This window comes from Fundulus heteroclitus, chromosome 24 (genome assembly GCF_011125445.2).
Source record: "Fundulus heteroclitus isolate FHET01 chromosome 24, MU-UCD_Fhet_4.1, whole genome shotgun sequence".
NCBI lineage: Eukaryota > Metazoa > Chordata > Actinopteri > Cyprinodontiformes > Fundulidae > Fundulus > Fundulus heteroclitus.
In genome coordinates, this window is record NC_046384.1 from 19,074,653 (window position 1) to 19,102,622 (window position 27,970).

Here is a 27,970-nt window from a genome sequence, read left to right on the forward strand (position 1 = left end):
GGTTTTTTAATCTTTTTCTGTGGGTATAGATTTTTTTTTTCTTTTCCCTCAGCCGCTCTGGAAAGCAGAAGAAGCAGCAGACGATTGACTGTAAGATCAATAATGGTGAGGACAATACAAAGGTTTGGAAAAAGAAATGCTCCTTTCAAACAAAAACACTCATTTAGGACAAAATGGAAAGAGAATTGAAATGAAAAAAATTCTTTTTTTTTTTTTACCTACTTTGTTTTCTGTATATTATCTTTTTAGCACCTGCTGCAGCCTTTACAGTGTAAAGGATTTCAGCCTGGGGCAAAATCATAACCCCTCCCCCCCCCTCCCCCAATAATATTTGGTCAAAAGTCCCTCAGCAAGGGCCAAGATTTGAATAATTGTCCAATCCTCTCATCAGAATTGGCAGAGATCTTGTCTGATTCCGGCACCGGCCCGCTTATTAAGCCTAGACCGCACATTCTCAGCAGGGTTTAACTTAAATTTTTCCCTGTCAGTGTCAAGCTTCAAGCTTTTGCTGCTGTTTGTTGTGTCGTTTGTTGTGTGTTGCAGTGAAATAGACCCCCATCATCATGCTGCCTCCACCGTGCTTTCCAATCAATGCAGTGTTTATAGATTTCACAGCCTCACCTTGACTTCTTCAAATATGCTTCTTGTCATTGTGGCCAGATTGCTTAATCTGCGTCTCCTCTATCGTTAAACTGTTCTCGAGAAGGCAGGCGATGGTGATGGAGGGATTTCAGGGCATCTGGCAGTAGATTGAGATCCTGTGTTGGAACCAGATAGATTCAGCATGTGTCTCTTTCTGGCAGCAGCTTATTGCAAAATCAATAGAGATGTTTAAAAAAAAGGAAAGAAATCAGTTCTTGGAGCATCATAACGGAATAGTTTGAGATTTTTAAGCTTATATTCTATTAAATGGCTATGAGCGTAAACAGACTGAAAAGAGCCAAGATCAGACTTTAACTGTTTGAAAACGCTTCAGTCCAAGGGTTTAGGGGAATTGTTTTTTTATGAGCCTATTCTTGTTAGAAAATACATTTTCATCACTTTCTCCAGGTGTTTGGGGTTTGGTTTTCTTGTGTGTGTATATTTTTAGCATTTCCTTGTTATTTCTGTTCTGTTTTTGCAAATTTACAGTCTTGTCGTACTATTTCTGGAATTCATGCTTAATTTCTTAGTTATTCTTGTGTTCTGTACATTTGTGATATTATATTTACTTATCTTATATCTCAGTTTATCCTTTCACCTTGGTTTGTAGTTCTTTGTGTCTTTCTCAGTGTTGCTCAATGTCTGTCATTAAATTACAGTTTTAGGTCATTAGGTTTATCAACTATTTCTATTTTGAAAATTTATTTTACATTAAGTTACTATGGATTTGAATAAATTGGGAATGTCATTTAGATGGGTCTTCAACCAAAAAAGTGTCCTTGTGCGTTGCAAAGACAATCAGCAAAGATGTCAGGACGAGAATGTCAAACTATACACGTCTGATTCATCTTGGGGACAATTCCTGATGGCTGACATCCTGTAGCACATGGACTGAAAGGCCACTAGGTGGTGAAGAAGCCATTACTCCAAAGCCAAGATAAAAACGTACATTTTCTAAATACTCTCGAGGACAAAGACCTCGACATCCGCTATGGTCTGGTGAAACAAAAATTTAAGTGTTTGATCATAATGATTTTTTTTTTGGTATGCAGTCAAAAGTAAAAGCTTGTACAAACACAAAGTGCGGTGGTGGAACCATCATGTTGTGTCGGTGTTTTGCTGCAGGGGGGACTGGTGCACTTCAATCGGGGTTACAACTCGGGCACAAATGGGTCTTACAAATAAAATATGACCCTTATATGTATCAATTTTGGCCTGTCTGGCTGTATGGATCCACACATTTTCATCTTCACGCTCATTACCGTCATCCAGTGCGTCGCTCTCATCTGTTTCTCCACCTTCATAAGCCTGCCACTGACAGACGATGCCAGATTATCGAAAGCATTCGCCTGCGGATGTCCAATATTCTTTGCCTGCCTGCCTCTCTGATCACGATTAATTTCATATCTTCTGGATTTCTGTCCCCGTCTTGCCCTCATCAGATTTCTGCCTGGATTCTGGTCCCTGGACAACACTCCTCGCCTAACCGTCGGTTTTGTCTGCCCTGCCCAGCCTTTTCGTGTGTGACCCACGTCCTACTCAGGGATCACAGTCAAGCCTCTGAGATCCAGCTTGAGGCTGCCAGCTTCGTCCACAAACGTGCCGCGTCCTGTGGTGACGTCTTCATCGCCCTTGCAGCTGATTGCCGGATTTCCAGAGGAGCGAATAACTCACTTTCCTCAGATTCCCTGAGCTGTCAGCATCCACTAGCCTGTCCTCTCTCCCTGCAGTGGTTCCTGTCCGTGCCTCCGGCACTTTGCTGTTTCCAACCAGTGTCTCCTTTAAGATAAACCTTTTAAACATCTTTCTGTGTCCGACTGAAGTCCTATGTCTGGCGTGTTACTTTATTATCATATCGCAAAAATTGACAATAAGAGCTTAAGGACAACAAGACAATGTTTTGGAGAGGCCCATCATGCACTGATGTCAGTGCTGTAGAATATATATGGACAGAGCTGAAAAGGTGTGCGATCCAATTTAAACATGAGGAATGGGCCAAAATTACAGTAAACTATGATCTTCGTGTAAGAAACATGCAACAGAGAGAAAAATATTGTTTCCGGTCAGAGTAATTGTCTAATTGCAAAGTTATCTTGGCCTCTATTAGCCACTAGCTTTAGCCTCCAGGACCAAACTATAAACTCTAAACCCTTTCAGCTAATTTTTGGTGGAGAAACGTGGGAAGCTATGAATATTTCACTAAAGTTCTTACAAATTAAACAGAATATAATTAAACAACTTGAGGGAGAAAATGAAAAACAACCCACATCTCTAAATATATCTGAATATTTAGTATGATAGCTTTGAAACAGGTCTCTCTTGTACATTAGATTGTGTGTCTCAGTGAAATCTACCTGTAAAACACAGGTAAAATGACTTAAAGAATATAGATGCAATTTATGCCCTTTAATGGCTTATAACACACCTGCACAGACATTAAAAAGATACAAACACAAGTAATGTTTAACATAATTTATATTTATTTCCTTTGAACAAAATGTTAATAAATGTATTTGTTTTACGTCCAGAAAAGATCATGACTTGTGGGACGCATTTTATAAATAATTTTCAATCCAAGTCTTTTTTGTAGAAAAAAAAGAAAAGTTAAAATAGCAAACTAAAGCATCTCTAGTATGACAATATGACAACTTATCATATGTTTTTCTCTATATTTAAACCTTTCCTCATGTCAACCTTGTCTTTTTCATATATATATATATTTTTAAAGACCTCTTTATGTCATCCCTTTAAAACATCCAACTTAGTCCTACTCATCAACTCACCACCACTGCTTTAGACAAACAGAAAAATGTGGCAAAACTCTCAAAAAACAGACAAAAACCAAGGATGCGAACAGAAAACACAGAGATTCAAACAGGTGGTGGTGGGTGGGGTCAGGAGGGGCAGGAAAGGGGCAACTTTTGGGGGATCCCACATCCTCAGGACATATTTAACAACAGAAAGGACTAGAGGGGGTAAAGGACATTGTGGCAACAGTGGCGGGGGGTAAGTGGATGTTTTTGAGGCGGAGGAGGGGTCATCTGCAATAGATCCACAGGACTCAGTCAGCTATGATCAAGGGGGGGGGCAGAGCCAGAAGTGTGGGTGGAGTATGTTTCAGCAGGGTTTGTATATTAAAAGAATTATAAAAGGTGTTAGAATGTTAAACTAGAAGAAGGTATAGGGGGCGCCAGTCGACTGTCTCACAACGTCCAACTGGGACGGCTTTAACGGCTGTTATCTGAGGTCAAAGAGGGGTCACTCACACAATGTTGCCATGGGTATAAGGTAACACCTCAGTTCATCCGTAGCTCATTATTAGAGATCAGCTATAAAAAAAAAAAAACACCATGTTGATTAACCATTTTGCCAATGCAATGGTTTGTCAATTTGTCCCATTTCAGCTTTGGATAAATGTCGTATTTTTGTCCTATCCGCTGGTAAAAAGGGGTAAAACCGTGTCAGACATGATTTATGATTTACTAGAAGGCGGCATTTGAAAACAAGGAAAACACGGAACAAAATCAAATGGATCAGCCCTTTAAAAACTCCTCACACTCCTTGACTCTTTGCTAGTCAGAGAAAGAACGAAACGGATCCACTCGTCTATGATTTTTTTCAGAGCAGGTAGTTTGATTGACTGACTTGTACAAACTCTGAGATCCTGAAATGCCAACCCGCCCCGAGGAGAACCTGTCATGAAGAAGCAGCTAACCCTGAAGTGTTTTTTTTTTTACCACTTTTACCCCCTTTGATGCCAGCGTCCGTCTCCCCGGGTTCACGCAGCAAGGATGCACTCAAAGATCCGGGAGCCTCATTCGTCAAGTCAAATATTTATGGCCAACCAAAGTGGCCAGAAACCTCCTGAGTTCCAGTACTCCACAAGAGGACTAAAATAAGGTTCCCACACACGTTACACTGTCAATACCTTCTTCTGATGTGTTTGTGGAATTAGAGTTTATTGGAGGGTTCCTCACAGCTGGGTGCTTAGCACCTGCATTATTACACATTACATTACGCCACCTTTTGGGAGTTGCTACGATTTAAATGGGAGTCTCTTCAAGTTCTTGGATGTTCTGGGGAATAAAATAGGCAAATAAATGTATTTTGTATTTTTTTTTTGGGGGGGGGGTCTCTTGAATAAAATAGCAGAGCAAGAAACTCTTACTCCCACATACAGTGAGCCCAAGTCATACACTTTAATATATTTATCAGTTATCATGAGCAGGAACGGTTTAATGAAAAATAAAAGCTACTCAGTAAAGGATCTCTATCTGAATTTCCATGTATAACTATACTGTCCACGGAATTATAGTAATAAAATTACCATAATAAATCACCTATAAATTCCATACGCCGTTTAAATATGTCCAGATTTAAAGCCATGGTCCTCAGGATCATGATGTGAAAGACCTGGGACCTAAAAGGTAATATATAGAGATAGATATATATATAGTATATATTATATATATATATATTATATATATATATATATATATATATAGTATATTATATATATATATATATTATCTCTCATGATATTTGAGCAACAAAATCATTCAAAACACCCCAAAAGCTGTGTTAGCTCCCATTCAAATCACAGCGCCTGGTTCCTCCAAAAAGGGGTGTGGCCACTTGAGGGCGAAGGACTTGGGCTGAACCTACTTGTTTAACAAAGAACTATATTATTTGGATCGGTCTAAGTCCAGTTAATAATTTTTGCTTATGTACCACAGGCACAAAGGTGACATACAAAGGTTTCTGCACTGAAGTAGGAGTAAAAAAAAAAGTGCTCTGTGAAAGCAGTTTTGTAAACGACCATGCTCTCTTCAGCGCAGAAACACCTCAAAAATGCTCCACCTTTTATAGGAGTTTTGCACATATAGACTCACCAAACCAGTGCCTGCACAACACGGTTGCTAGTTCTTGCTCAGCATCGGTTCTTCGTGTTTCCACCACCTTAAACTTTAGCGCTAAGTAAAGAGGTTCTGCTTTATTTGGGCACTTAAACACCAGAGCTGAGTTTTTGCTTGGCCAGGCCTGAACCTTCATCCATACTTTGGTTTGGACCGAATAAGCGACCGCCGGTCCACCTTAAAACATCGTTGTGGTCTTCTTGTAAGGGAATGTTGTTGCGGAAAGCAAACAGACCCTCCAAAAAAAGAAAAAGAGGAAGCAACCCTGCTGAGTTCGTCTCTTGTAAAGAGCAACGTGCCGAAGAGCTCGCTGCCTTGCCTGCTGCTCACTGTGGGCAGCTTCTTGTCCAAGAAGAAGTTAGGTTAAAACACCTAAGTAACAACCTAAATCTGCACACATTTGGTGTTGCTTCAGACCTATGCATCCATTTTTCGTCTTCTTTACCCCGAGCTCCAAAAGAACCGAGTCCCCCACACAGTTCTGGTGTGAAAAAGCCCTTAGTGCCAAACTCTGAACCAGAGAAGGGACCACTCTCTGGAGCTGGAGGAGGGCTCATGGAAGCCAACAACCCATATGTGATCACTAGAGTTTTTTTTAGTCTGCTTGGTTTAAAACATAAACTTAAACTGGCTGCAAAATCCTGGGATTCTCCAAGTTGGAAACTTTCCACGGGAAATCCAGGGAACAAACAGGGAATTTTAATTTTAATAATGAAAGTTTTCTCTTAATGGGGATTTTAACCATAGTAGAGGGAAATATATATATATATATATTTAAGCATAATCTTGACTGAAGCAATCAGATTTCATGCAAGCACGGCCGAGTATATCTATTTCATTCCCCAGTCACACAAACATAGCACACTGGTGCCGAGGCCACGCCTCCCACATGCACTCCTAATCCATCACATGCACAGTTAATTCATTTACAAGATTCCTGCATTAGTAAGCTTTGATATCATTGGATAAATATATTACATGGATGGGACTAGTTAAACCGTCTTCCTATAACAAAACAAAAAGTTTTATATTTATGCTTGAATGTGATGCAGTTTTGCAGTAAATCCCCTTTGTGTCAAACAGTTCCCATGGAAAGCTTCCAAAATTGGAATATAATCACACACACAAAGTTTGTGAAGAGTTTTTATGTTGTGGAAAAGGCCTGCTACGAGCTACTAAATTATTACAAAAATACTTGGTAATTAACTCGGGCAGATTTTTAGGAGTTATTTTTTTTGGGTTAAATTTCTCTTGAGGTGTTTGGTTTGATACTTTTTAAAGCTAAAGCATACGTTGACTTAAAAAACAACAATATGTAATCAAAATACATTGAAAGGTGAAAAAAAGGAAACAAAACTTTGTAGGGGAATGGGTTCAGGCAGCTCATTGGAGGCCGACGATGCCATTTGTCAATGTCCACCTATCCCTTTAACTGACCTCTGTTGTCCTGGTGCTCCTTAATATATTTATTGTGTTCATTCTTTTGTGTAAAGAGAGGCGTTTTATGTGTCGAGGCATAAAAAGCCATTTCTTACTAAATTAGAGCGCTCGTTAAGCCTTAACAGCAAGAATTAGAGTGGTTGGGGGTCAGAGACAAGCAGCTGTAGGCATAAAGTGCCTTTTGTTATGCTTGGGTGATGAAAGCAGTGGTTTACAACCCTGCTTCCTGCTTTTTTTAATAAGCCTGAGTTGATATTTCCCCGCTGCAACAGCTGTTGGTCTTTTATTATAGTCAAACATAGTCAGATCAGCTGGTTGTTTCTAAGTTTTAATAATTAGGTAGGGGAATATTAGGGCATCTGTTTGCAAGGGGTACTGGGATACATTGTAAAAGTTGTCTCTCTGGCTGTGGAAAAACCAAAGTGGGCTTTTGGACCATCTCTGGTCGAGCAGTGGAACCAACGCGGCGGGAAAAGCCTATATGTGGAGACTGGTTCATGGTTGACGAGCGAGGCTCCCAGTGGATCGGCTTTTTGCAGCTCCTGGGTTGTTCCTGCGTGCTGACGCAGCAACTAATTCAATCAATGTAAGGTGAACCGAAGACTTTAGAACATGCAGTGTTCAGTCCAACAGCGCCGCGCTGCAACTAACTAAGCCCGGTTCTGATTCCCGCAACACCTCGGAGCCGTAGGCAGCTGCAATGTCGCTAACCTCTCCACTTCACTCCCAACCTGGCCGACTGCAAAACGAGTCAGAGGAAGGAAGCGAGTCTCAGAGCACTTAAGGTCCTAAAATGCTTAGGGATGTGCCGTTGTAAGGGGTTCAGAAAAGATCCAGTAGCAAAAAAAAAAAAGAAAAGAAGGAAAGAAATAACAGAAGCTCAACACCAGAACACAGGAGAACCACATACAGTTTCTGTTTCTGAGGAAAGAAAGACCCAAAACTAAGGGATGAGTTGATACCAGCAGGCCATCGAGTAGCGACACGTACCGCGATCAAAGGAGATGGACTGAGATGGCGGATATGTCAAAATATTCTGTCACCTGGAGGAATTGGGGGGGGTGGGGGGGGGGGGGGGGGGGGGGGGAGAAAGTGCAGCAAAAAATGTAACGATGGCGATGAGCTGGAATGCACACTTTGTCAATGTTCATTTCACCCATCCGTACACTGAAACCAGAGGAGGGGGAAGGTTGGGAGGGGAAGGCAAACAGGGACGATATGCTAGAAAACATTTGGATGAGATAGAAACAATGAGCAGGTTCCTAGTGGCAAGAGGTCAGTTCTTTGTGGGGGGGTGGTCGGCGAACACCTCGGCCGGGTCGGTGTCCGCTCCCAGCCCCCCGTTCTCCAGTTTCCAGTGTTGTGTGATGGACGCTTCGTTGGCAGCAGATCGCAGTGACATCTCCGGCACGTCTCGCCAGATGTGTCCCTGGCGGCCATGACACTGTAAAAAGCCATAATCCCGCTCCTCGGCGCGCCAAAAAAAGGGTCACTCCTCGTTCGACGCGCCCTCCTCTGGCGAGAAGATGGCGGCTACCTCCAGCAACGTAGAGTTATGCGAGGCCGAAATGATGATGACAGTTTGTAGGAGGACGAGGGCCAGCAGGCATATCTTCAGTCGCCCGCTGCACAGTCTCGAGCTGGCGGCGGAAGTGACCGAAGCCCCCTCGGGCTGGCAGGAAGAAGCAGTCCTTTTAAGTGTGCTGCCTGAAGGGCTGTCCATTTTGGAGTCCCATCGAACGTCGCAGCACTCCGCCTCGCCGTCTGATGGATGATCTCCCAGGAGCCCTGGGAAAGAAATGACGCCAGATGAAAATGCCGACAGATGACAGCTGTGTTTGCCCGCAACAAGAGTTTTAGCTGTCTACACACAGAAGACACCTTCAACAACCCTGGTAACATGAAACCTGTTGTGGCCTGAAGCAAATTCTGCCCGTTTGCATCTAATCTGAACCAAATTGGTAAATATAACAGCTCGTTGTTGCATAATAAGACCCTGCAGATGATTTTGACAGCAAAGCAACCCGAGAAGTAATTTGCATCTTTAGGCTCCAAGGGATAGTTCAGTTTTTTTTTTCTATATGAGCAGTCAGTATCTTACCTGAAGCACAGGGCTTCACAAAACCCTTTCTGCTCTGTATTAATGTTCATCCATCTTCCGCTTCGAATCTTACCAGCTCGCAGGAAAACATCCCACATCATGACGTGGCCACCACCATGCCTCAGCATGGGCACGGCTTGCAATAACGACATTCTGAATCAAACGGGTGGAATTTTAAGGTTCTCGTGACGCTGCGTGTTCACTGATGTTCTCTGATAACCCTCTGAGACATTCACAGAACAGCTGGATTTAGGGTGACATTATATGACACCCAGATAGCTGCAATGGATTTAATTTAGGAGCAGCTGAGTAAGGGTGGCTAAATACAAATGCGTGTTATATTTGATTATTTTTGGCCTTCTCCTTCGCAACTAAGCAAATTAATTTGGTCCCAATCCTGGAAGGATGCAGGGAATTTTATCACTGTTACGTGACAAAATGTTCAGGGGTGTGAATACTTTTGTAAAACACTCTCTATTAGGGCTGAAGAAGAGAAGCCAGGAGTATAGGGAGGCAATGGGTCTGATCATTGTGGCATTTAACCTTTATCTCTCAGGGTTAAATTAGAAATAAGCTTGAATGCATTTTAAAAAGAAGAAGCGAAAGCACAAGCTTAACCTGCACAGTGTGAACTGAGCATGCAGGCTCAAATATATACATACACCCCACTAGTGTTTGCTCACAGGCTTTTTGCAGCAATTAATAAGCTTCTGCGTAGCTCTGGCTGGATGTTTGGCTCCTCTTATTGGCAGGAAATGTTAATTTCATTCAAGCTGGCATAGATTTGAAGCTTGTATATGTAAAAAAAAAACATATTCAGTAGGGTGGAAGCCATCGCTTTCCAAAAGCAGTTGTGATGTGTGTGTTAGGGACTAATGTCCTGCGGGAAACAATTCTCACGCAACTGTTTCTCAGTAGATTTTAGATCAAAATAACAATTAGCAGCCAGTCTGCCTTCGTTATTAGTCCGCCTCCCTTACGCAATACACCAAGATCGCTGGTGGCAAAACAGACCCTGGGCATTATGCTGCCACCACCATGCTTGGAAACCACACAATATAAATTTAAAATACTTTTTTATCACTGTGGCTAAACAGCTCAGCCTTTGTCCTCTCTGACCAAAACGCGTTTCTTCAGAAGACGTTCGGCTTTTCCATTTGGGGAAGCTGCTAATTTCGACCCATTTTGATTTCTGGAGCAGGGGCCTAGATTTTAGTCAACACCACCAATTAAACCTTTTTTTTCTTCCAGTGAGCTAAAAGTTGGACAAAACAAAAGGGGGAATGACCCTGCTCTGTTGGAAATACTGCCTACCAGCTAAATTATTCAGAACGCTGACCTCAACTACAGCAGGACTTTGTGTGCTAGCGCTAAATGGCTGCGGATCAGACATCCTACCAGAATTATGCCAGAAGCTCATTGACGGCTACAACCAGCTTGTGTTTGGGCTCCAGCTTATTTATAGGACATTTGCCCTGAATATTACTGGGGTGGATGTAGATATTTGAGCCTGTGTGCCACATTTTGGATCAGACAAAGGCCCCAACAAATTCAAACCCCAGGCTTTTTAAATGCGTTGAAGATGTCCGTCTTCCAATCATGCCTCCCCGAAACACAACTAAAAACACAAGAAAACGTCTCCTTTTGTTGTTGTTGTTGGTTTTTTTTGATGCCGTCACGCTGCTCATCTCGCCCAAATAACTCGTGGTGTGGACTGCGGCCGGCGTTTGCTCCTCTGAGTTTTAGTTACAGCTCAAGAAACTGTAGGAAACACTGAGAGACGGGCCAGATTCAATTTATTGATGCGTTTTCAAAATGTCCTTGGATGGGCGCTGCGGTCCTCCAGCCGGCCACTTGATGGCATCAGAAACCCTCCAGAAACGCTACATCCAGGAAGGGATGCCTTCTATCCATTAGGTGGATGCTTTTCACTCTCAGCATCCTTGCCTGAAACGCTCTTTGCTACAAAAAGAACACAAGACCGGGGATCACACATGCAAACATGCAGCCCGACTCCGTGTCTGCTGGCATTAACCTGTGCAGATGAAGCTGGGGTTCCCGCCGTGGATCAGGTCGTCGTTGTCGGGCAGGATGAACGGGCAGCTCTGCTGGACCTCCAGGCAGTACCAATGGCACGGTATCTTCCTCTGACAGGACTGCTTGATGTTGGGGAAGTACTGAGCACAGAGCCAGGGCTTGTAGGCCATCTACGGAGGAAGAGGAGGAAGGAGAGGAGAGGAAAATGACATAAATAGATGCAGGTTCATGATCCTCTTGGGGACTGGTGGAAGTTCTTTGGCTCTGCTGGGTCTTAGGCCTGCCTGTGTTAATATCACATTCAAACAGGAGCCCAATTACTTTTGTTTTTCATAATAGACAGTAATTACCTGCTTATTTAAACCACTTACCGTCTAATAGGAATGTTTTGACAAGCAAACTGGAAACCCAGCATTTAATGCAGTGAAAGCTGAGGCGATAATAGCCAGGCTAACCAGCTGCTTACAATCTACTGCAGGCTTTCTGCTTGATTCAGGGGTGGGGGGGGTGTGTGTGCCTGGGTAACGTCAGCGCCATTTAATGCCTAACAGCACCAAACGACTGGACCGAACCTGGCTTCGTCCAGGACACGCTTCCTCCGGTTGACTTTAAGGCAGGAAGTCCCAGCAGGTGGACAAACTTGTGCGATAAGCAGCCAGATGGTGACACGCTGCAGCCCGAAGCCTCGGGCTGAGAGAGCAGATCAGGCTCGGCAATCGTCCCCCAGTTTTAAATCTCTGTTTATAGCCGAGTTATTCAGGCGTGACACCCGTCAGCGGTCTCAAACCTGACGGGATAACTTACAGATTTCAGTGTTTTTTGCACCAGACAAAGATAAGCTGGGACGAACCTGGCATTAAACGCCAGTCACCATGTTACATGGTTCTGTTTCAGTTTCATTTCAGGCTCATTTAAACAGAACCTGCCTGGCAGCATGCTACAGACAGCATTGGTATTAATCCATATATTCCCTAACTTTTGGCAGCACTAGGAATATTTGTTTCAAATAAAAGAAATTTGATCATATGACACATTTTTGTGTAGAAATTCTTTCCTAGTGCGTGCCTACAGCAGTCATCAGATTTTCTTGCAGGTATTTTCTTTTAATTGGAGATGTTGTTTGTTGGACAAAAACAATAAGCATAAAGTAATCGGAGTCGATCAAGCTTCGTTAAAAGTTTGTTGTTTTATAAACCGTGATTAAAAACGTAATGAGTTATTCAGTTATATTAAAAATGATCATGGAGGTATGTCCAACACCTCCATATATGGTAATGTACTCATGCCCCAGGAGTTGTTGACCTTTTTATGTGATAAATTATAAATGTTGTAGTAAATTGTTCGTTTTAGGTGATAGATCAGCATTCATAAAATAATTACAGTTTAATATTAATTACTGTCGGGTACAAATATTTTTACTTTGGGATGGTTTTAAACATGGAGTCTACAAAACCAAGAAAGGAAAGGGGGTAGGGTGTAATGAAGGAAGGAAGGAGAGACAGAGAGAGAGGGAATGAAAAATGGAAAGACATAAGAAAGGAAGCAAGGAAGCAATGATACAGTGATGGAAGGGCACAAGGGAGGAAGGAAGCAAGGATACAATGATGGAAGGGCACAAGGGAGGAAGGAAGGAAGCAAGGATACAATGATGGAAGGGCACAATAGAGGAAGGAAGCAAGGATACAGTGAAGGAAGAACAAAAGGGAGGAAGGAATGAAGCAAGGATACAACGGAGGAATGACACAAGGGAGGAAGGAAGGAAGCAAGGATACAATGAAAAAAATAACACAAAAGAGGAAGGAAGCAAGGATACAGTGAAGGAAGAACACAAGGGAGGAAGGAAGGAAGCAAGGATACAATGAAGGAAGTACATAAGGAAGGAAGAAGGGAGGTAAGGCTAGAGAAAGAGGGACGGAAGAAACAAAGTAAACAATAAAGGAAAGAAGAAAGTACATAAGCATTAAAAGGACATATGGAAAAAGTGAGGAACTGCAGATGAAAGGAAGGAAGGAGGTGGGAGACAACGAAGGTAGGAAGCCATGCCACAAGGGAAGACACACAGGGAATGAGTGAAGGAAAGAACAGAAGGAAGAAAGGAAAGAAAAGAAAGACAGAGAGGAGGAAGACAAGGACACAAGGTAGGAAAGACGGGTACAGAAATCGAAGGAAGGACTGAGGGAGATAAGAAAGAAAGAAAGAAAGAAAGAAAGAAAGAAAGAAAGAAAGAAAGAAAGAAAGAAAGAAAGAAAGAAAGAAAGAACAGCATTTAGACACAGGACAGGGATTAACGTCTTTCTCCATCCTTTTTCAGACTTGGGAAATGCCAGATTTATTCCAGACGGTTAAGGAACCATGATGGCACAACGTAGTCCTTATTTTTGAAGTGGAAGAAGGTGATTCGGTCTGACGCGACCAGAATGAAGCTTTCTGGACCACATGTGGAGAGGCATGCGAGGTAGAGCCCTAACACATACCAACCTACACTCACCGTGACACATGGTGGTGGCAACATCACGCTGCGGGGGGGGGGGACGCTACGTAAAACAACCAAGCACACAGAACCGAGCTCTACTTACACGAATCCCCAATGAAATACAACAAACGTTTGTGGTTTTAAAGTGACATCACGCTGTCAACATTGCTAATCATCCTGTTATCTAAGCGGCACAGAGGAGGTGGGACGGGCCGCGTGTCCTCGTCGCTTTCAGGGGTCCCAATCCCAGGTTGGATGTTTGCTTAAATCACACCGGGCTAAATCTTCATCCCGTCCACCAAAAGCTCACCATGTGGGGTGGGGGGGCCTCAGATCTGCTTCCTGTTTACGCCGGCGAGCGAAGATAACAAACCCTGCGCAGACAATTATAATAATTAGAGTAATCTGATTATGGCGATGGTGATGAGAGCGATAATGGAAGAGCAGTGTTGCTTTGTGTAATCAAATATATTGCCGACATGCAGGACGTCGTGTTTACACCGCGTGTGTGCTTTTTGTGGACGAACGTCTCGGGGCTTCAAAGCAAAAGGTAAAAAGAAGGTTAGCACTGATTTTATTGCCTGAGTTGAAGATGAGGTGGGGGAAAAAAAAAATATGTTCTGTCCATTCAGACTATAACATTTACACCTCTTGCTGTGTTAGAGGTTTTTTTTTTTTTTTTTTTTGGATGAATCATGCAGCCAGATTAATTCCCATGATCCTCTGCGTTTGGCAGCTGTGTTCTTGTTGTAGAAGAGCTCAACAGCTGAATGCATGGAGGGGGAAAACCGGCTCAAGGCCCGGATAAAAAGCACAAAGATGGTATTTGGTACCAGTCTGAGATGTTCCAAAGCAAGAAACTAAGGATTTTAGCTGAAGGGGAGCTTCCTGTTTAGTTTTTTTTTTTTTTTGTTCTGTTTTTTTTTTTTGTTCCCCCCCAGCATCTGCTGCTTAATTTAAGATGATCTTGCATAAATTCTCCCAGCGGTGAGACGATCCACGCAGGGATGCCGCAGCTATCAAAAGAGGACCAAAACAATACGATCGCTGCGAGACAGGAAATCTGGGTCCTCCTGAAGATGTATGCAGGCAGTTGCCAGGGCAACGGCTTTTTCTGCTTTTCATTAAAGCTCAATGGGTGCTGCCCCGCTCGCTGCCGGCCTGCTGTCTGCGTGCGTGCACGTGCGAAGAAAAAAAAAAGAGAAAAGGGGGAAAAAAAAAAACGTGTGTCCAGGTCGGCGCGTGCGCGTGTGCGAATGTGCACCGTGCGCGCGCCCAGCGTGAAAAGGGAAGCGCACAAGAGCAAATTGAGTTAGTCAGGAAGCAGGCCTGGAGTCTGATTTGATCAGTCTAATGTGTGATCAGTGTGAATGGGAACCTGGCACTCAGAGTCTCTGTCGCCATGCAGCCTAGGCTGCATCAAACAATGCGCCGGGGCCCAGAGGCGCTCTGAGCTGGTCAAGGTTTTCCAGTAAAGCTTCCTGCAGCCGACTGCAGGCCCAACCTGGCTTTTTTTCAGTGTTTCCAGCTGAGAAATAAAAACGCACCAGAGCTGAATTTCTGATCTAACTGCATAATCATTGACTGCCTAAAGCAGCATTTAGGTGTTAGGGTTAAAAACGCAGTGACTCCTCTTATATAACGAGGCTACTGTAGCTACAAGTGATCTGCAGCCGGTAGACATCCCTCTGACTCGGAGGCCTGATGCTCCAAACGCTACAGTTTCGGCACACGCAGAGCTTTAGTCGCGGCGCCTTGCAAAGATATTCAGCATTTTTTTTCAGACGCCGTTCTGTTAAAACCACAAACCTTTAGATATTATTGAGCCTTTATGCGAAAGTGTTGCGTTGTTGTTCCGCTGCAGTTAAACCTGCGCGTCTTTTGCCTTTACCAGCTTTGGCCATCCAGATCAGCTTTGCTCATTCTTCTTCGCAAAAAAAAATAAAAAATAAAAAAAATAGCTCTAGCCCAGTCAGAGCGGACGGAGAGCATCCGCAAACACTGATTTTCACTGATGTCTTGCCACAGGTTCTTAATTGAATTTAGATTTGGACTTTGACTGTGCCATTCTAACCCAAAACTACATTTTGTCCTTATTCTGCTAGAAGGTTAACCTCCGCACCAGTCTCCTTTTTTCCTGAGGTTTTAAACGGCAAATAATCTATATTTCTATTAATTAGTTGCCTTGCTTAGACAGTATCTAGACAATGAATATGGTAACGTGATGCATTGGGGCTCCACTGCTGCTTTAGCATCTTGCCGACTTGCTGTAATTAATTGAACCTCTGGATCTCTCTAGCAGAAATCCAGAAGGAGATCCTTCAGCTTTAGACTTTGTGACCTGAAGCTACAAGATAAAAATCCAAAAGAATAAAAGCAAGTTAGTCTCTAGATCAGGGCTCACCAACATGGTGCCCACGGGCACCGCAATCCACCACCAAAACTTTATTTTATTCCGTTACTCTTCTTGTTGAACCACACTTGCACTTATATAGATTTAAAAATAGGTATAGCAATGCATGAAAATGTTATTTATTTTAGATAAAGTTAAGGTGAACTTTGACTCTTCTAGTTCAAAGGTCAGTTCTGGTAGGTCCTTCCACAGACATATATACGTAGACGCGTCATAGGGCGCAGGTTCGTACATCAACGTCACCGCCATATTGTATGTGGCAGAAAAAAGTTGAGTTCTGTTATTGTGAATGTGGATCAGAGAAGATGCCTCATTCCTGTGCTGCATGAAAATGTATTCTGGCTGATTTCACTACTTGTATCTGCCTTCTATAAACTAAGGCTGCACCATGTTGCAAAACTGGACACACTAAAGCTGCAGAGTGGTAACACAGGCCATATATATATATATATATATATATATATATATATATATATATATATATATATATATAGATATATATATAGATATATAGATATATATATAGATAGATAGATAGATAGATAGATAGATATAGATATATATAGATATATATTTGTGTGTGTGTATGTGTTATGAATATAAGGATGAATTTGTGTGTGTATGTAATCTAAACATTGTGGTCTTCATTATTTCTTAAAACCGTGTCACATGTGAACCTTTAGGAACAGACTTTTTGGGTGAGTATTAAAGAGGTAAAATTAATAATATGAGAAAAAAAGTCCTAGGTCAATAAAGTAAAAATAAACAAACAAACACAAAAGTGATATTGTTATGATAAAAACGTCATAATATGAGAATTAAGGGGGAACATTTCCAGAATAGTCACAGTTTGCAGAATTATTTCACTCCTGGAGTAATAGGGCCAGGTTAGATTATTTTAAATACTTTTATTCTTTAGGAGAATAAATTCAGGAGAATGAAGCTAAAGGGATACGAAAATAAACTTGTAATATTACAAAATAAATACTACGAATACAAAGTATATTCAGAGATTAAAGTCCTTCTGATACTGTTTAAGTGACTGAGTAACTGCAAATTTGCCACATTTAAGATGGCGGACGCTCTGACGCATCGCAGCATAGGCAGAACCCGCCCAATGACGCGTCTACTCTTATATTATGTCTATGGGTCCTTCGTATGACACCACACCAGTGAAGTAGCTCTCAGTTTGAAAAAGGTTGGTGACCCCTGCTCTATATGATAAAAAAAGAAATAAATTTTTTTGGAATGGCCTAGTCAAAGTCTGGCTTCAGATCAGAGTGAGATTATAAAAACTTACACAATGAAACACAATTGCACTTACTTTTTGTAAGTTTTTCAGCTTGAAAAAGTTCTTGTTTAGAGGTGGGGGGAAAAAGTAATCAGAAAGAACTTGATCCCCATGCGACGTCATTCAGGCTGCATTAAGCTTTGAGTAAAAACGAGTTATTTAAACAGTGAAGTACGTCTGCCTTTGGCACATTGGGACTAATCATTTTGGACTTGCCAAAAAGATATCCCCTGGACTTCATGAACCGTTTTGCTCTTTTAGGCTAAACCAAGCCTAGGACCCCACGAGAGCCTCTTCCAGCCGGCCTTTTCCCACGCTACAACATCAGACATCAACAACCACGTCGAACCTGTTGGCTCCTCAGATCACCCTGTTGAGTTTCATCGTTTACGGAGAACGTAGTACTGCTAAACCTCTAGGAAAACAAACATTTAGGTCTCAGGCAGCAGGTCAAATGCCCTCCATGAGAATCTGTCACGTGACAGGGATCATGAGCCACAGCCAACTAAAATAATCTTTGCCCCGTGGGATGAGTTAGTCATCGGTTAGCAGAAAAAGCAAACCTTTGTACAAAATGCTGCTGTAGTTCTGCTGACAAGTCAGAAATGCACTTATCTCTACTTTCTAGATGTGGCCTGGACCAGCGGAGCCCGGAATGAGTAGATGAATGGATGGGTGGATGGATAGCCTTAAAGGCTAGGGTTAGAGCCCTACCTACCAGTGTCAAGCTTCAGTTTCAGATATAATCCACTCAGTAAGGATCATTCTCCTCACTAACATAAGCAAAAAAACGATGCATCCTTATATTTCACCAAACTCTTGCTAAATCAGTGTTAAACGTTGATAAAGGGCATGCATTTATTAGCACAAAGGTAAATCAAAAGCTCCAAAACTGTAATTGGAGCCATTAGGAGTGCATTCCTGGCGCACACCTCACAAATCACGCGTCAAGTGAGCCGCACGCGTTGGCTTAAGCTTCGGCGGTTTGTAAAAAAAAAAAAAAAAACTTTGAGCAAAAACCCGCTGCGAAGCGTCAACACTCCGCTTCTCTCCCAGCAGGACGGTCTCGCCGCACACGTAAACACACTCGCACACGGCGGCTATAAAGCGGAATGACAAGCGACGGCGGCGGCTATAAAAAGCGAGTGAGTCAGCTGCGGAGTGAGATCCCGGTTAGAAGCTGAATGACACAGATCATTACCACTCGCACAAATCACAGCTATGGCTGAGCAGGAAGCGGCTCTCGCACTACCTGGGCTATTTTCAGCAGCGTTTCTTTGTGTGATGATAGAGGCCCGGGCTTTATTATTATTATTTTTTTGCCCCCCCTCCTGCTCCGTAATGTACTGGGTGTTCAAGTGGGGAAACAAGAGGGGTCGCCTAATGTGTTTTATGCAACGATGCCCAGAAATGTGGGAGCCCTTTCATATATTCACAACATAAAAGAGACACAGTTAACCCTGACTAAACGCTGTTGACACAGGACTTTGATGCTCTCCCAGCTCCCTGCGAGAGTCGGCCCCGGAGCCGCTGACGCAACCGTCACATAATCCGGCAGGAAAGGCGAACGCGCGGCCGTCTGCCTTCCCCGTGCTGATGTCCGCACTCGTTCCCACCCCCCCATTCCCTTCTGATGTAACATACTGTACACAGGCGCTCTGGAAAAAACGACTCTGAGACAGAGCGGTCCCGTCCAATCAAGTGGCGTGCAATTTCGGGTTGAACGGGGTCAACGAGGCTCGATCTGAAGGAGCTGAAATGTGCAGCGGAAGGTGGCAGGGAGACAGCTATAGGAAGGCGAAGATGGGAAGTGGGACATTTTGGCCGGTGTTCAGAAAAAACTACCACTGCAGATGCTCCTGAACGCACCATCCCTGTAGTGATGCATGGTGGTGGCTGCATCATGCTGTGGGGACTGTTGTGATAGTACCGCCAGGATCATCAAAATAATTGATCTTAGATTGAATTCTGAACAGTGGAATTCCACTCTGCCCGTAACACGAGACTTTCAAGGCTTGGACGGCCCTTCTTCCCAGCAGGAGGTCAGCTGTGAGCCCTCCTAACAGATAAGACACAGCACAGACAAAGAGCCCAGATCACTTCAGCTTTCTTCTGCAGACCTGTTCAGCTCCACTACAGCTCTTCAAGAGATGACCAGCACTCAAGGAGAGGGGGGAGCCATGTGACTGACAAGCTAAGTCAGAATGAGCCTTTCTGAAACTCAGTTCCTCCCTGGCATAGGGAGAAACTGCCAGCCGATTCAAAGATAAGTCTCTCACTTCTGCTTAAAACAGATGCCGAAGTGAAGGAATCCGTCTATGCCAGCTTTGTTCTGCTGTCTCAGCGCACCACAGACGGAGCTGGTTCCAGGCAACGCAGAGCTCAAAAGCCGGCACAGAAGCAACGTCCCCATGCCGAGGAGAGATCTGCTTACATTGTGACTGCAACCGGGGTCAGAGTCTGCCTGGAGGACCAGGCCTCCGACCCGACCACGCCGTTAGCCACATGCTGCTGCAAGGCTAACGCTAGCCTGCCAAGAGCCAAGCGCTAGCCCGCTAGCGCTAGTCAACAACTTCCCTCATTCAACGCTCCTCCCGTGAATGGCCAAAACTGGACAAGACTGACACGAGACAAAGGACAGAGGTTTGGGCAGCGGGCTGAGGGTGAAGTAAAAAGGTTTATTGGGAAACGATTTGTAAACCGTTGTACACCTGGCGTGTTGAACAAAAGGCTAACAATATAGCATTGCTAGCATTTGGTACCATGTCACTGTCGAGAGCGTTTTAAGGTTTTACCAGAAAGGTTACCTTCACAAGGGTTTCATACATTGATGGGACATTAGTATTTATGTTATCCAGCCATTTAATATGACTAAAATTAAAGCAAAAGCTTTCATTTGTTAACGCCGAACGTCCGCTAGCTAACAGGATATTAGCCTTGCTAACATCCGGTTTCGGACCCCTAAAAAGGAGTCCGTTTTAAAGCGTAAAGCGTAACTGTTCTGCTCTGCCATCCCCCGATGGTGTTATAAGCCTTATTCCCGCATCAATATGGTATATTAATGCCGGTTTTCAAGGCAATTTCGGCAACATTATGTTGTAACCTCTTAGCCACCGAGTTGCCACAGCGACCCCATGCGCCCGGAGGGAGCATTAACAAAATCGGTCGTAAGGGTTTAAATGATTTTACAGGACAAACCGGTCCTCAGAATATTATTTTAACAAATAATGTTTTGTTCAACTTGGGCTTTGCATTGTGAATGGATTGAAATACATGGCAAATGTTTTAACTCCATTCCATGTTTTTGTTAATCAGATCTGCAGTGAACCAGGATTCACTGAAGTATTCTGATTATGATCAACCACTTTTGTTTGTCTTTTGTTTGTTTTTGCATGTAAATAGTTCCTTAGCTTAGCTTCTTTTTATCTTTATTTTGCTTAGTAGTTTAGTTAAGTTTCACTAGCCTAGTAGAGAGGATTTATTAATCGAGATATTCTGTTAATTCAGGTAAACAGCATTACATAGTGATGTTCTCTGGATGTTCATTTTATTTCTGTTATTAAATTCTTGAACTTGAAAAGAAGCTGTCACTCCTTTATTCTATGTGTGTGCAGGTTTTGCTGTTAAAAGATCGCTAGTGCTTGAATTCATCTCTTTCAACCGTTGTCTTGATATCAGCTTAAGAGCTGATCATCACCAGACAATACTTAACAGACAGAGAGTTATTTATGAAACATTAAATAACTTTAAACAGTGTATAATTGCACAACAGGACGCTTCTATAGCAGGGACTATAGCAGGTCGGAGTTGATTGGAAGGCAAACGGATCTAAATTCAGTCCAACCCTGTTAGAGGCAGCCAAATATTTGGGACGGGTACATGAAAACTGCCTTAAAAACACAACCAGAAGCACAGCTTAGTCCAAATTTATTCATACCCCTGAAGGTTTTTGGGTTTAAAACAATCCTTCAGTTTGAATTTATTTTATTTTTTCTTCGAATTGGGGGTTATATTAACGTTTTAGAGTAGCCAAGCCAAAAACCTTAACTTGAATCTGACTGAGAATCTGTGGAGGCAGCTAAAGATTAGGGTGATGGCAAGGAGGCCTTCCACTTTAGCTCATCACCAAACCTAAATCATTAAAAACACCAGTGGAAGCATAGAGTGAGCTTATCGCCAGTCAGGGGAACAGTTTCATTGCTGTAACGCCAGTGAGGACTTTTCTATCGATTGTTAAACATGGTCCAGATTTTCAACATGGCAGGTTCAATAAAACACGAATGAAAACGGAGATAGTTTTCACTCCTTTCTACGCTGTTTTATTATCTTTTTAGAGATGACCTTCACATTTTGCACCAGAAACAAACGCTGTGGTTGAATGCAAATATATTCAAACATAAATCTGTGAGAGATGAGAATAATTTTGGACTTAACTCTAAAGTAGAATCGCTCAGAGTAAAACTGACAATGTTTTAGAATAGCCTAGTCAAAGTTGAGGCAAAAAAAAAAAAAAAAAACATTGGGGATCGGTGGCAAAAGCTGTTCTTTGTCCAATCTGAATAAGCTTCAAGGTATTTTGCAAAGAAGACTGGACTATAACTTTAGTCTCTAGATTTGGGAAACTGGTAGAGACATACCCCAGTCATGCTGCTGTTCTTACAATGGGGGGACTGAATACAGATGCACTGCACACCTTTCAGAGTCTTGGATGTGTTGTGACAAATTTGGAAGGAGCTTAAGGGTATAAAAATACTCTTCCAGCTTGTCGGTTTATATGTTTAAATTTTTTTTCTTTCTCTTAAGAGGTATACTTGCCGTTTAATATCACCACTTTACTAGAAGACCTGATTTTCAATGATAAAAGCAAAGAGGCTTGTTGATATCTCTGAAGCAAAGTGTGAGAAAACAGTAAACAGAGACCTTGATTAACTGGCCATCAATTGTATTGATGGGCTCTGAGAAAGCTCGGACCTTTAAACAGGAAATGCCCTGCAGAGAACTCGGTGTTATAGGGTGTAACGGCACCAAGGCCTGCGCGCTGTAATCCGGGAGATTTTCTGCTTTCATAGGAGAATACCGTGTAGGTTTGAGATAAGCGGACGCCTTTCGCTGAACCACCCTTTGTAGACGCATTCTGAGAAAACATGATCGCATGGGTAAGGCTTTGCCGCCCGCCTTCCTCTGCGCAGCAATAAATTGGCTTCCGTTTAGAAAGCCGGCAGGTCTGCAAAAATCTGCAATCAGTTTATGACGCAAAAGGTACAAAACGATAATAATTACCCACGTTGGAAAAAACAAAGCCACCGACACCCAGGTTTGGTTTCCCGTTGAGCTGATCTAAGCATGGGCTAAAGCCTTGCAGCTCTCACCTCTGCAGGTTCAGAGCGCTCGCTTACAGCTGGATTAGAGCTCAGGGAGCGTGCCGGAGGGGTCACTGTGGCGCTGCGTTCCCTACCGACAGCGACTCCGCGATGCTCCACCTGAACGTATCGACAGAGCCGCCCTGCGTTTGAGAAGCTGCTCTACGCTTAACGTGGACAGATGAGGCGGTACGCCAAGCTCAGACCTGTAGCTTATATGATATTCTGTTTTTTTTTCTCTGAGGTTGAGACGCTTCTCAAAGAACACGTTCATCTCTGGGACCCAGAACTTGTCTCCTTCCTTGATGTTACGATGACTGGACCATCGTTTTTTGATGCCACGCAAGGAAACGTGTTTGACGTGTTACCTTGAAATATACCTACAGGAGTTTCTCCAGAAAAACGTTTACCAAAAGCAGTGGAGCTATGGATTAGAATGCAAATGAACGTTTGGCATCAACAAATTGTCTCGATCACACAAATTCAAAATGTCCGAGCAACTTTTTTTGTCATTTGATTGTACGTTTTGGCAGGAATTTGTCGCTGCCAAAAGGGGGCAGCAATGCACCCAGTTGTTTAGCATCAAGCCACTGAGGAAGACTGCATATTTGGAGTGCAGTTCAATCTTTTTAGCATAAAATCTCTATGAGCCCCATATATGAGGGTGGCTCCTTTAAGCTTTACAATCCTTTATCTATGAAACTTTTATTTTTAAGTAAGAAAGGAAGTAGTTCTTCAGTTGTTGCATGATGGAGTCAACTCCTAACGACTCCATGTCGGGCTGCCCGATAACTTTTGGTTACTTAAGCACTAAAGAGGATTCAATTACACGTCTCTCTGTTTACAGATGACACCATTGTCATTGGTCGGATCCAGAGATCGGCTGGCCCTCTGGTGTATTCAGAACCACATGGAGCCTAACCTGCTCAAGACCGTGTGGATGATGGTGGATGTAAAGGAAACGCCCCTCAAGCTGCCTCCCCTCGCCATCCTCAACAGCACCGTGTCTTTATCCGTGTGATTATCCATAAGGGCCAGTGGGCCAGTGCCCAGGGGCACCAACCATGGGGGGGGGGGGGGGGGGCACCACATGACACATGCTTTAAAAATATATTTTTCATAAATTGTTATATTATTTACTTGAAATTGTTGAAAGACCATGCATTATTCGTTTTGTGAACACTGATGTCACAATAATAATAAATGATAAATAAATCAAGATTTTTTTGATTTCAACATTTTAAAATGAGATACTTGAATATTGCTCACTGCTCATATGCCTACATGTAGTTGTGTAAGTTAGTAAATAGTAAATTACATTACAGAAATCCCCTTGATTATGTCTGATGTTTTTGACCAGAGGACAGCACGGGTAGGGGGGGGCCTTCAAAGGTATAGTGCCCAGGGGCACCACATTGTCTTAATACGGGCCTGCTGCCGTGGATCAATTCCGGTTCCAAGGAACCACCCTTTCCTAGGACTCGAGATGCTCCTCACACTTAGACCCTGTTCGGAAGAAACTGTACTTCCTGCAGCAACTCAAGAAGGACAGCCTTCCACAGGAGCTGCTGGTCACCTTCTACACCGCCACCGTTCAGTCAGTCCAGTGTTCCTCCATCACTGTGTGGTTTGGCTCCTCCACAAAACAGGACGGGTGCAACCAATCAGGCCTGCAGCGAGGGAGATTGGGGCTGACCTTCCCTCTATCCGGGACTTGTACAGGTCTAGGATCAGAAAATGGAGAGCTAACGTCTCTGCAGACCCCACACACGCTGCACACAACCTGTTTAGTCTTTTGCTTTTAAGTTGTCGCTACAGAGCGCTATTTACAAAATCCAGCCGCTACAGAGACATTTTGTCCCTCCAGGCTGTCATTCTGATGGACTCGATATTGCGCTTCTTTGCAACAATCAAATTGTCTTTTGTTAAAAAGCATTTAACATTACTTACTTTTTTTGTATATTGTATAAAATATGTGGATTAGAGCCCAGTGGAACCAAAGTCAAATTCCTTTTTGCATGGGGCAACCTGGCGACTAAAACGGATTCTCATCCTCCTCACCATTAGGTGTCGCCACCCAGAATGTACTCAGCATTGACGAGGCAGGAGTGGCACTAGAAGTCACAGAGGAAATCATTTTATACATTAATACAAATACGCAATCATATCTGCTACACTTTAAGGGAGCTGTGCACGTTTATGTGCTAATGTTATTAGTAACGTTCTCTAACAATCCCCCCCCCCCCCCCCCCCCCCCCAGGCCCTCACAGAGCAGCGGGATTAAACGACACTCAGATGGACCCTATTTACTAGATAGCTTACGTCTAAATGGAATTGCTTGCTCTAGCTTTTACTTAGGGGTGTCAGAATGAATAACGATTTTTTTTTCCCCCTTAAAATTAACCTTTGAAAACCATGCATAATTCCTTTTTCACGGGGGAATAAACTTTTTCCTTGACGGTGTAAAAAAAATGTTAAGAATCATTAGCTTCAACGAGTAAAGACATCCATAACAGAAGAATGAGGCTCTAAGATGCTGGCTCAGTGAAAGGAAATAAGATCTATTCATAATTCATATCAGGTATCATTGGGCAAGTAATGATGTGGATTGGAAAAAGTAAAAAAAAAGAAAAAAAAAGTACAGTAGAGTTCTCCCTTTGGGGACTGGAAATATCTGGACCAATTTCTCTCCAATCCACGATCTAGCTGGTCAAGTTTTTAAGTCTGGACAACAATGTAGGAGCATACGGGTATCCAAGCAACGACTTTAATACCCCGGATTTCTTTAAATATTCAAATAACTTGATTTTTTTGCATGCACTGATTATATAATTGAAATCTGTGGTTGTAACGCAGCAAAACCTTAAAAGCTTTAAAGGGTACGAGAACTTTTGAATGTATGGTACTGCAGTTTTATAGTATTTCAAAAACACACGCAAGTATCAAAATTACAAAAAAGCCGAATAATCTACTAGAGTTCAACTGGCCTGTCTTCATAGTCCAGCGTTGAAAGTTTTCTGTGACAATACGCCGATTTCTCTGCTAGATTAAATGTTTGCCGTCGAGCCCGAAAGCTGATGCAACAAAACGGGACAAGGCGTGAGAGAAGACGTTTCAATTTTCTGAAAAAAAAAAAAAGCTCCTCTGATCTGAACGCCGCTGAAGAGTTGGGAGAGGGGTCTCGACACGTTGTGGAGCAGCTCTCAGCTCAGGTGGCCACTTTGCAGCGCCGATGAGGAGAGGATCTGAAGAGGAGGTTGAGCAGCAGGATCATAAGGACCGTTGGTGGTTCTGATAATGGGGTGACATTCAATCGCTGCTTGCTAAATGGAGCATAACTCTCCCCCCTGATCATGATGTGTTTTCGACCGTATTTGGGTGCATCTGTAACGCTGTGGCTCAGGAAGCTGCTAAATGCTCTGCATCAGTTTCTGGTCTACATCAGTAAAGTTTTCGGTCTTTACCTTTTAAGCACCGATGTCAAGCTTTTACCGCTAGATATTCTGACTAAAGATGTTGCTCAGGACGCCCTGGCCGACGCACAAGCAACAAAGAACAACAATGGTAACCATGTCGTTTGTTTGGTAGCTAGAGAGCCAAACACAAGATTGCTGTTCAGCTCCAGAAGATCACTAATAGTTGTTGGACTGTAGGATTTGTTTCAACAGGTTTACAGAGGACGGCGCTAAGAAACGTGCTGCTGTCGCTGGCTTTTCTTAGCTTTTACATGCCGAGCGGCCATGTGTCATTTTAAGGTCATGTTTCAGGGGCTCTGCTATGTTTCTGAATCAGATATAGAAACATTTCCTTAGATTTTGCTAAAAGAAATGGTCTGTTTTTTTCTCTGCGATGCATTATCTACAGCTGAGCACATAAAGTTAATCTACTCCTGGTAGATTTGGGTTGCCATTATAGAACATGAATTCTCTTCTATATGTTATATTTCGATAGATTTTTATTGACAGCGTAATATTTTTTTTAGTTCCAATTAATACTCATTTTAACATTGTTTTGTTACTTGCCCCGTGGGATGCAGGCATCTCTGCCCCATGCAGAGATGCCTGCATGGGGCAGTTTCCAGCATCGAGCTTAAACCACAATTTTACAAAGCTAAAGTTTTAAAACTGTATTTAAACCATTCCTAAGGGTTTACGTCCTTTTAATGTACATCAGGGACATTTTTTAAAGTGACCTGAGTTTTCTCTGACGGTATGAAGCAGAGATATGCGCAGCTCTCCCTTTCCCCCGCTGGATCCTGCACACTGCTCATCAGCTTGCTGAAAGAAAGCTACTAAACAACCCCCTGAATAAATTCCCATTTAAATAATAGATGGGTGCACTTTATCCCTTCCATTTCACATTTCTGCACTGCTTTCTGATTACACTGATTAAATGAAACTTTTACAAAACGTAATTATATATCAACATAGCATCAGAAATGCTATAGCTAACAGAAGTAACATTGCAGTAATGACTGTTATATTATTTCATGCATTTTTTATTTTTTTATTTTACGTTTCATGCATTTTCAGTTAATGATCCGTGCCTATATGACATAGCAGAAAAAGATTTTTAAGTATGACCCGCAGATTACAACCAGAAAAATTCTAATTAAATACATTTAATTCCCAGGGTCCCATGAGAAAGAGGAATTTGTAGTAAAAAATAATAATAATGCATGGAACTGAGAATTTAGCTATTTAAAAAAAAAAACAGATGAGAAAATTGTAATATTCTCTGACTGGCACTTCTTATAAAAGCACAAACATCATCCTCAATCATCCTAATGGGCAACACAGAGCTTAGCAGACAGTCAAACATACACCAGACCTGGCTAGAAATGGGGTTATACGGCAGAATTAATAGAGAGTACAGGTCAGATCGTCTTTTAGTGAATCAGCACAAAGGTAACCAACAGCCCGCCCCCGTCCAACCCCCGCTCCCGTGACTACAAATATCCCCACACTGCATCTAATACACACTTTATTAGCCAAACCCTGCTGTGTAATGAAATAACGTTAACACAAAGCAACAGGGCTGTGCATTCAGCAACATATCTGCCCCAGCGAAAGACAATCCTCTTAAATATGTATGCAGACAATAGCGCCGTCACACTAATTGATGTCACGCACTAAATGAATGAAGGTATTAGTCTGATCCTTTTCATGGGAAAAGAACATCCTGCTCGAAACATCTTCATTTTCTCACAGTTTATGAAGGCAAGCTAATGAATGTTTTTACTATAATTAAATTCTGCATGTTCCATTATTGCCTGAACAGGAGAACAGCTTGACAGC

At 42.7% G+C, this 27,970-nt stretch overlaps 1 protein-coding gene across 1 annotated transcript in view; it reads right to left on the reverse strand.

Moving 5' to 3' along the window:
• Positions 1-8,067: 8,067 nt before the first annotated feature.
• Positions 8,068-27,970, reverse strand: part of fam155a (family with sequence similarity 155 member A) — a 39,547-nt gene continuing 19,644 nt past the window's right edge. Inside the window, exons 2-3 of the mRNA XM_012850522.3 lie at positions 11,135-11,306; positions 8,068-8,786 (exon numbers count right to left, since the gene is read on the reverse strand). Coding sequence (XP_012705976.1) covers positions 8,488-8,786; positions 11,135-11,306 — 471 coding nt within the window. The 3' untranslated portion in view covers positions 8,068-8,487. The remainder of the gene's footprint in view (positions 8,787-11,134; positions 11,307-27,970) is intronic.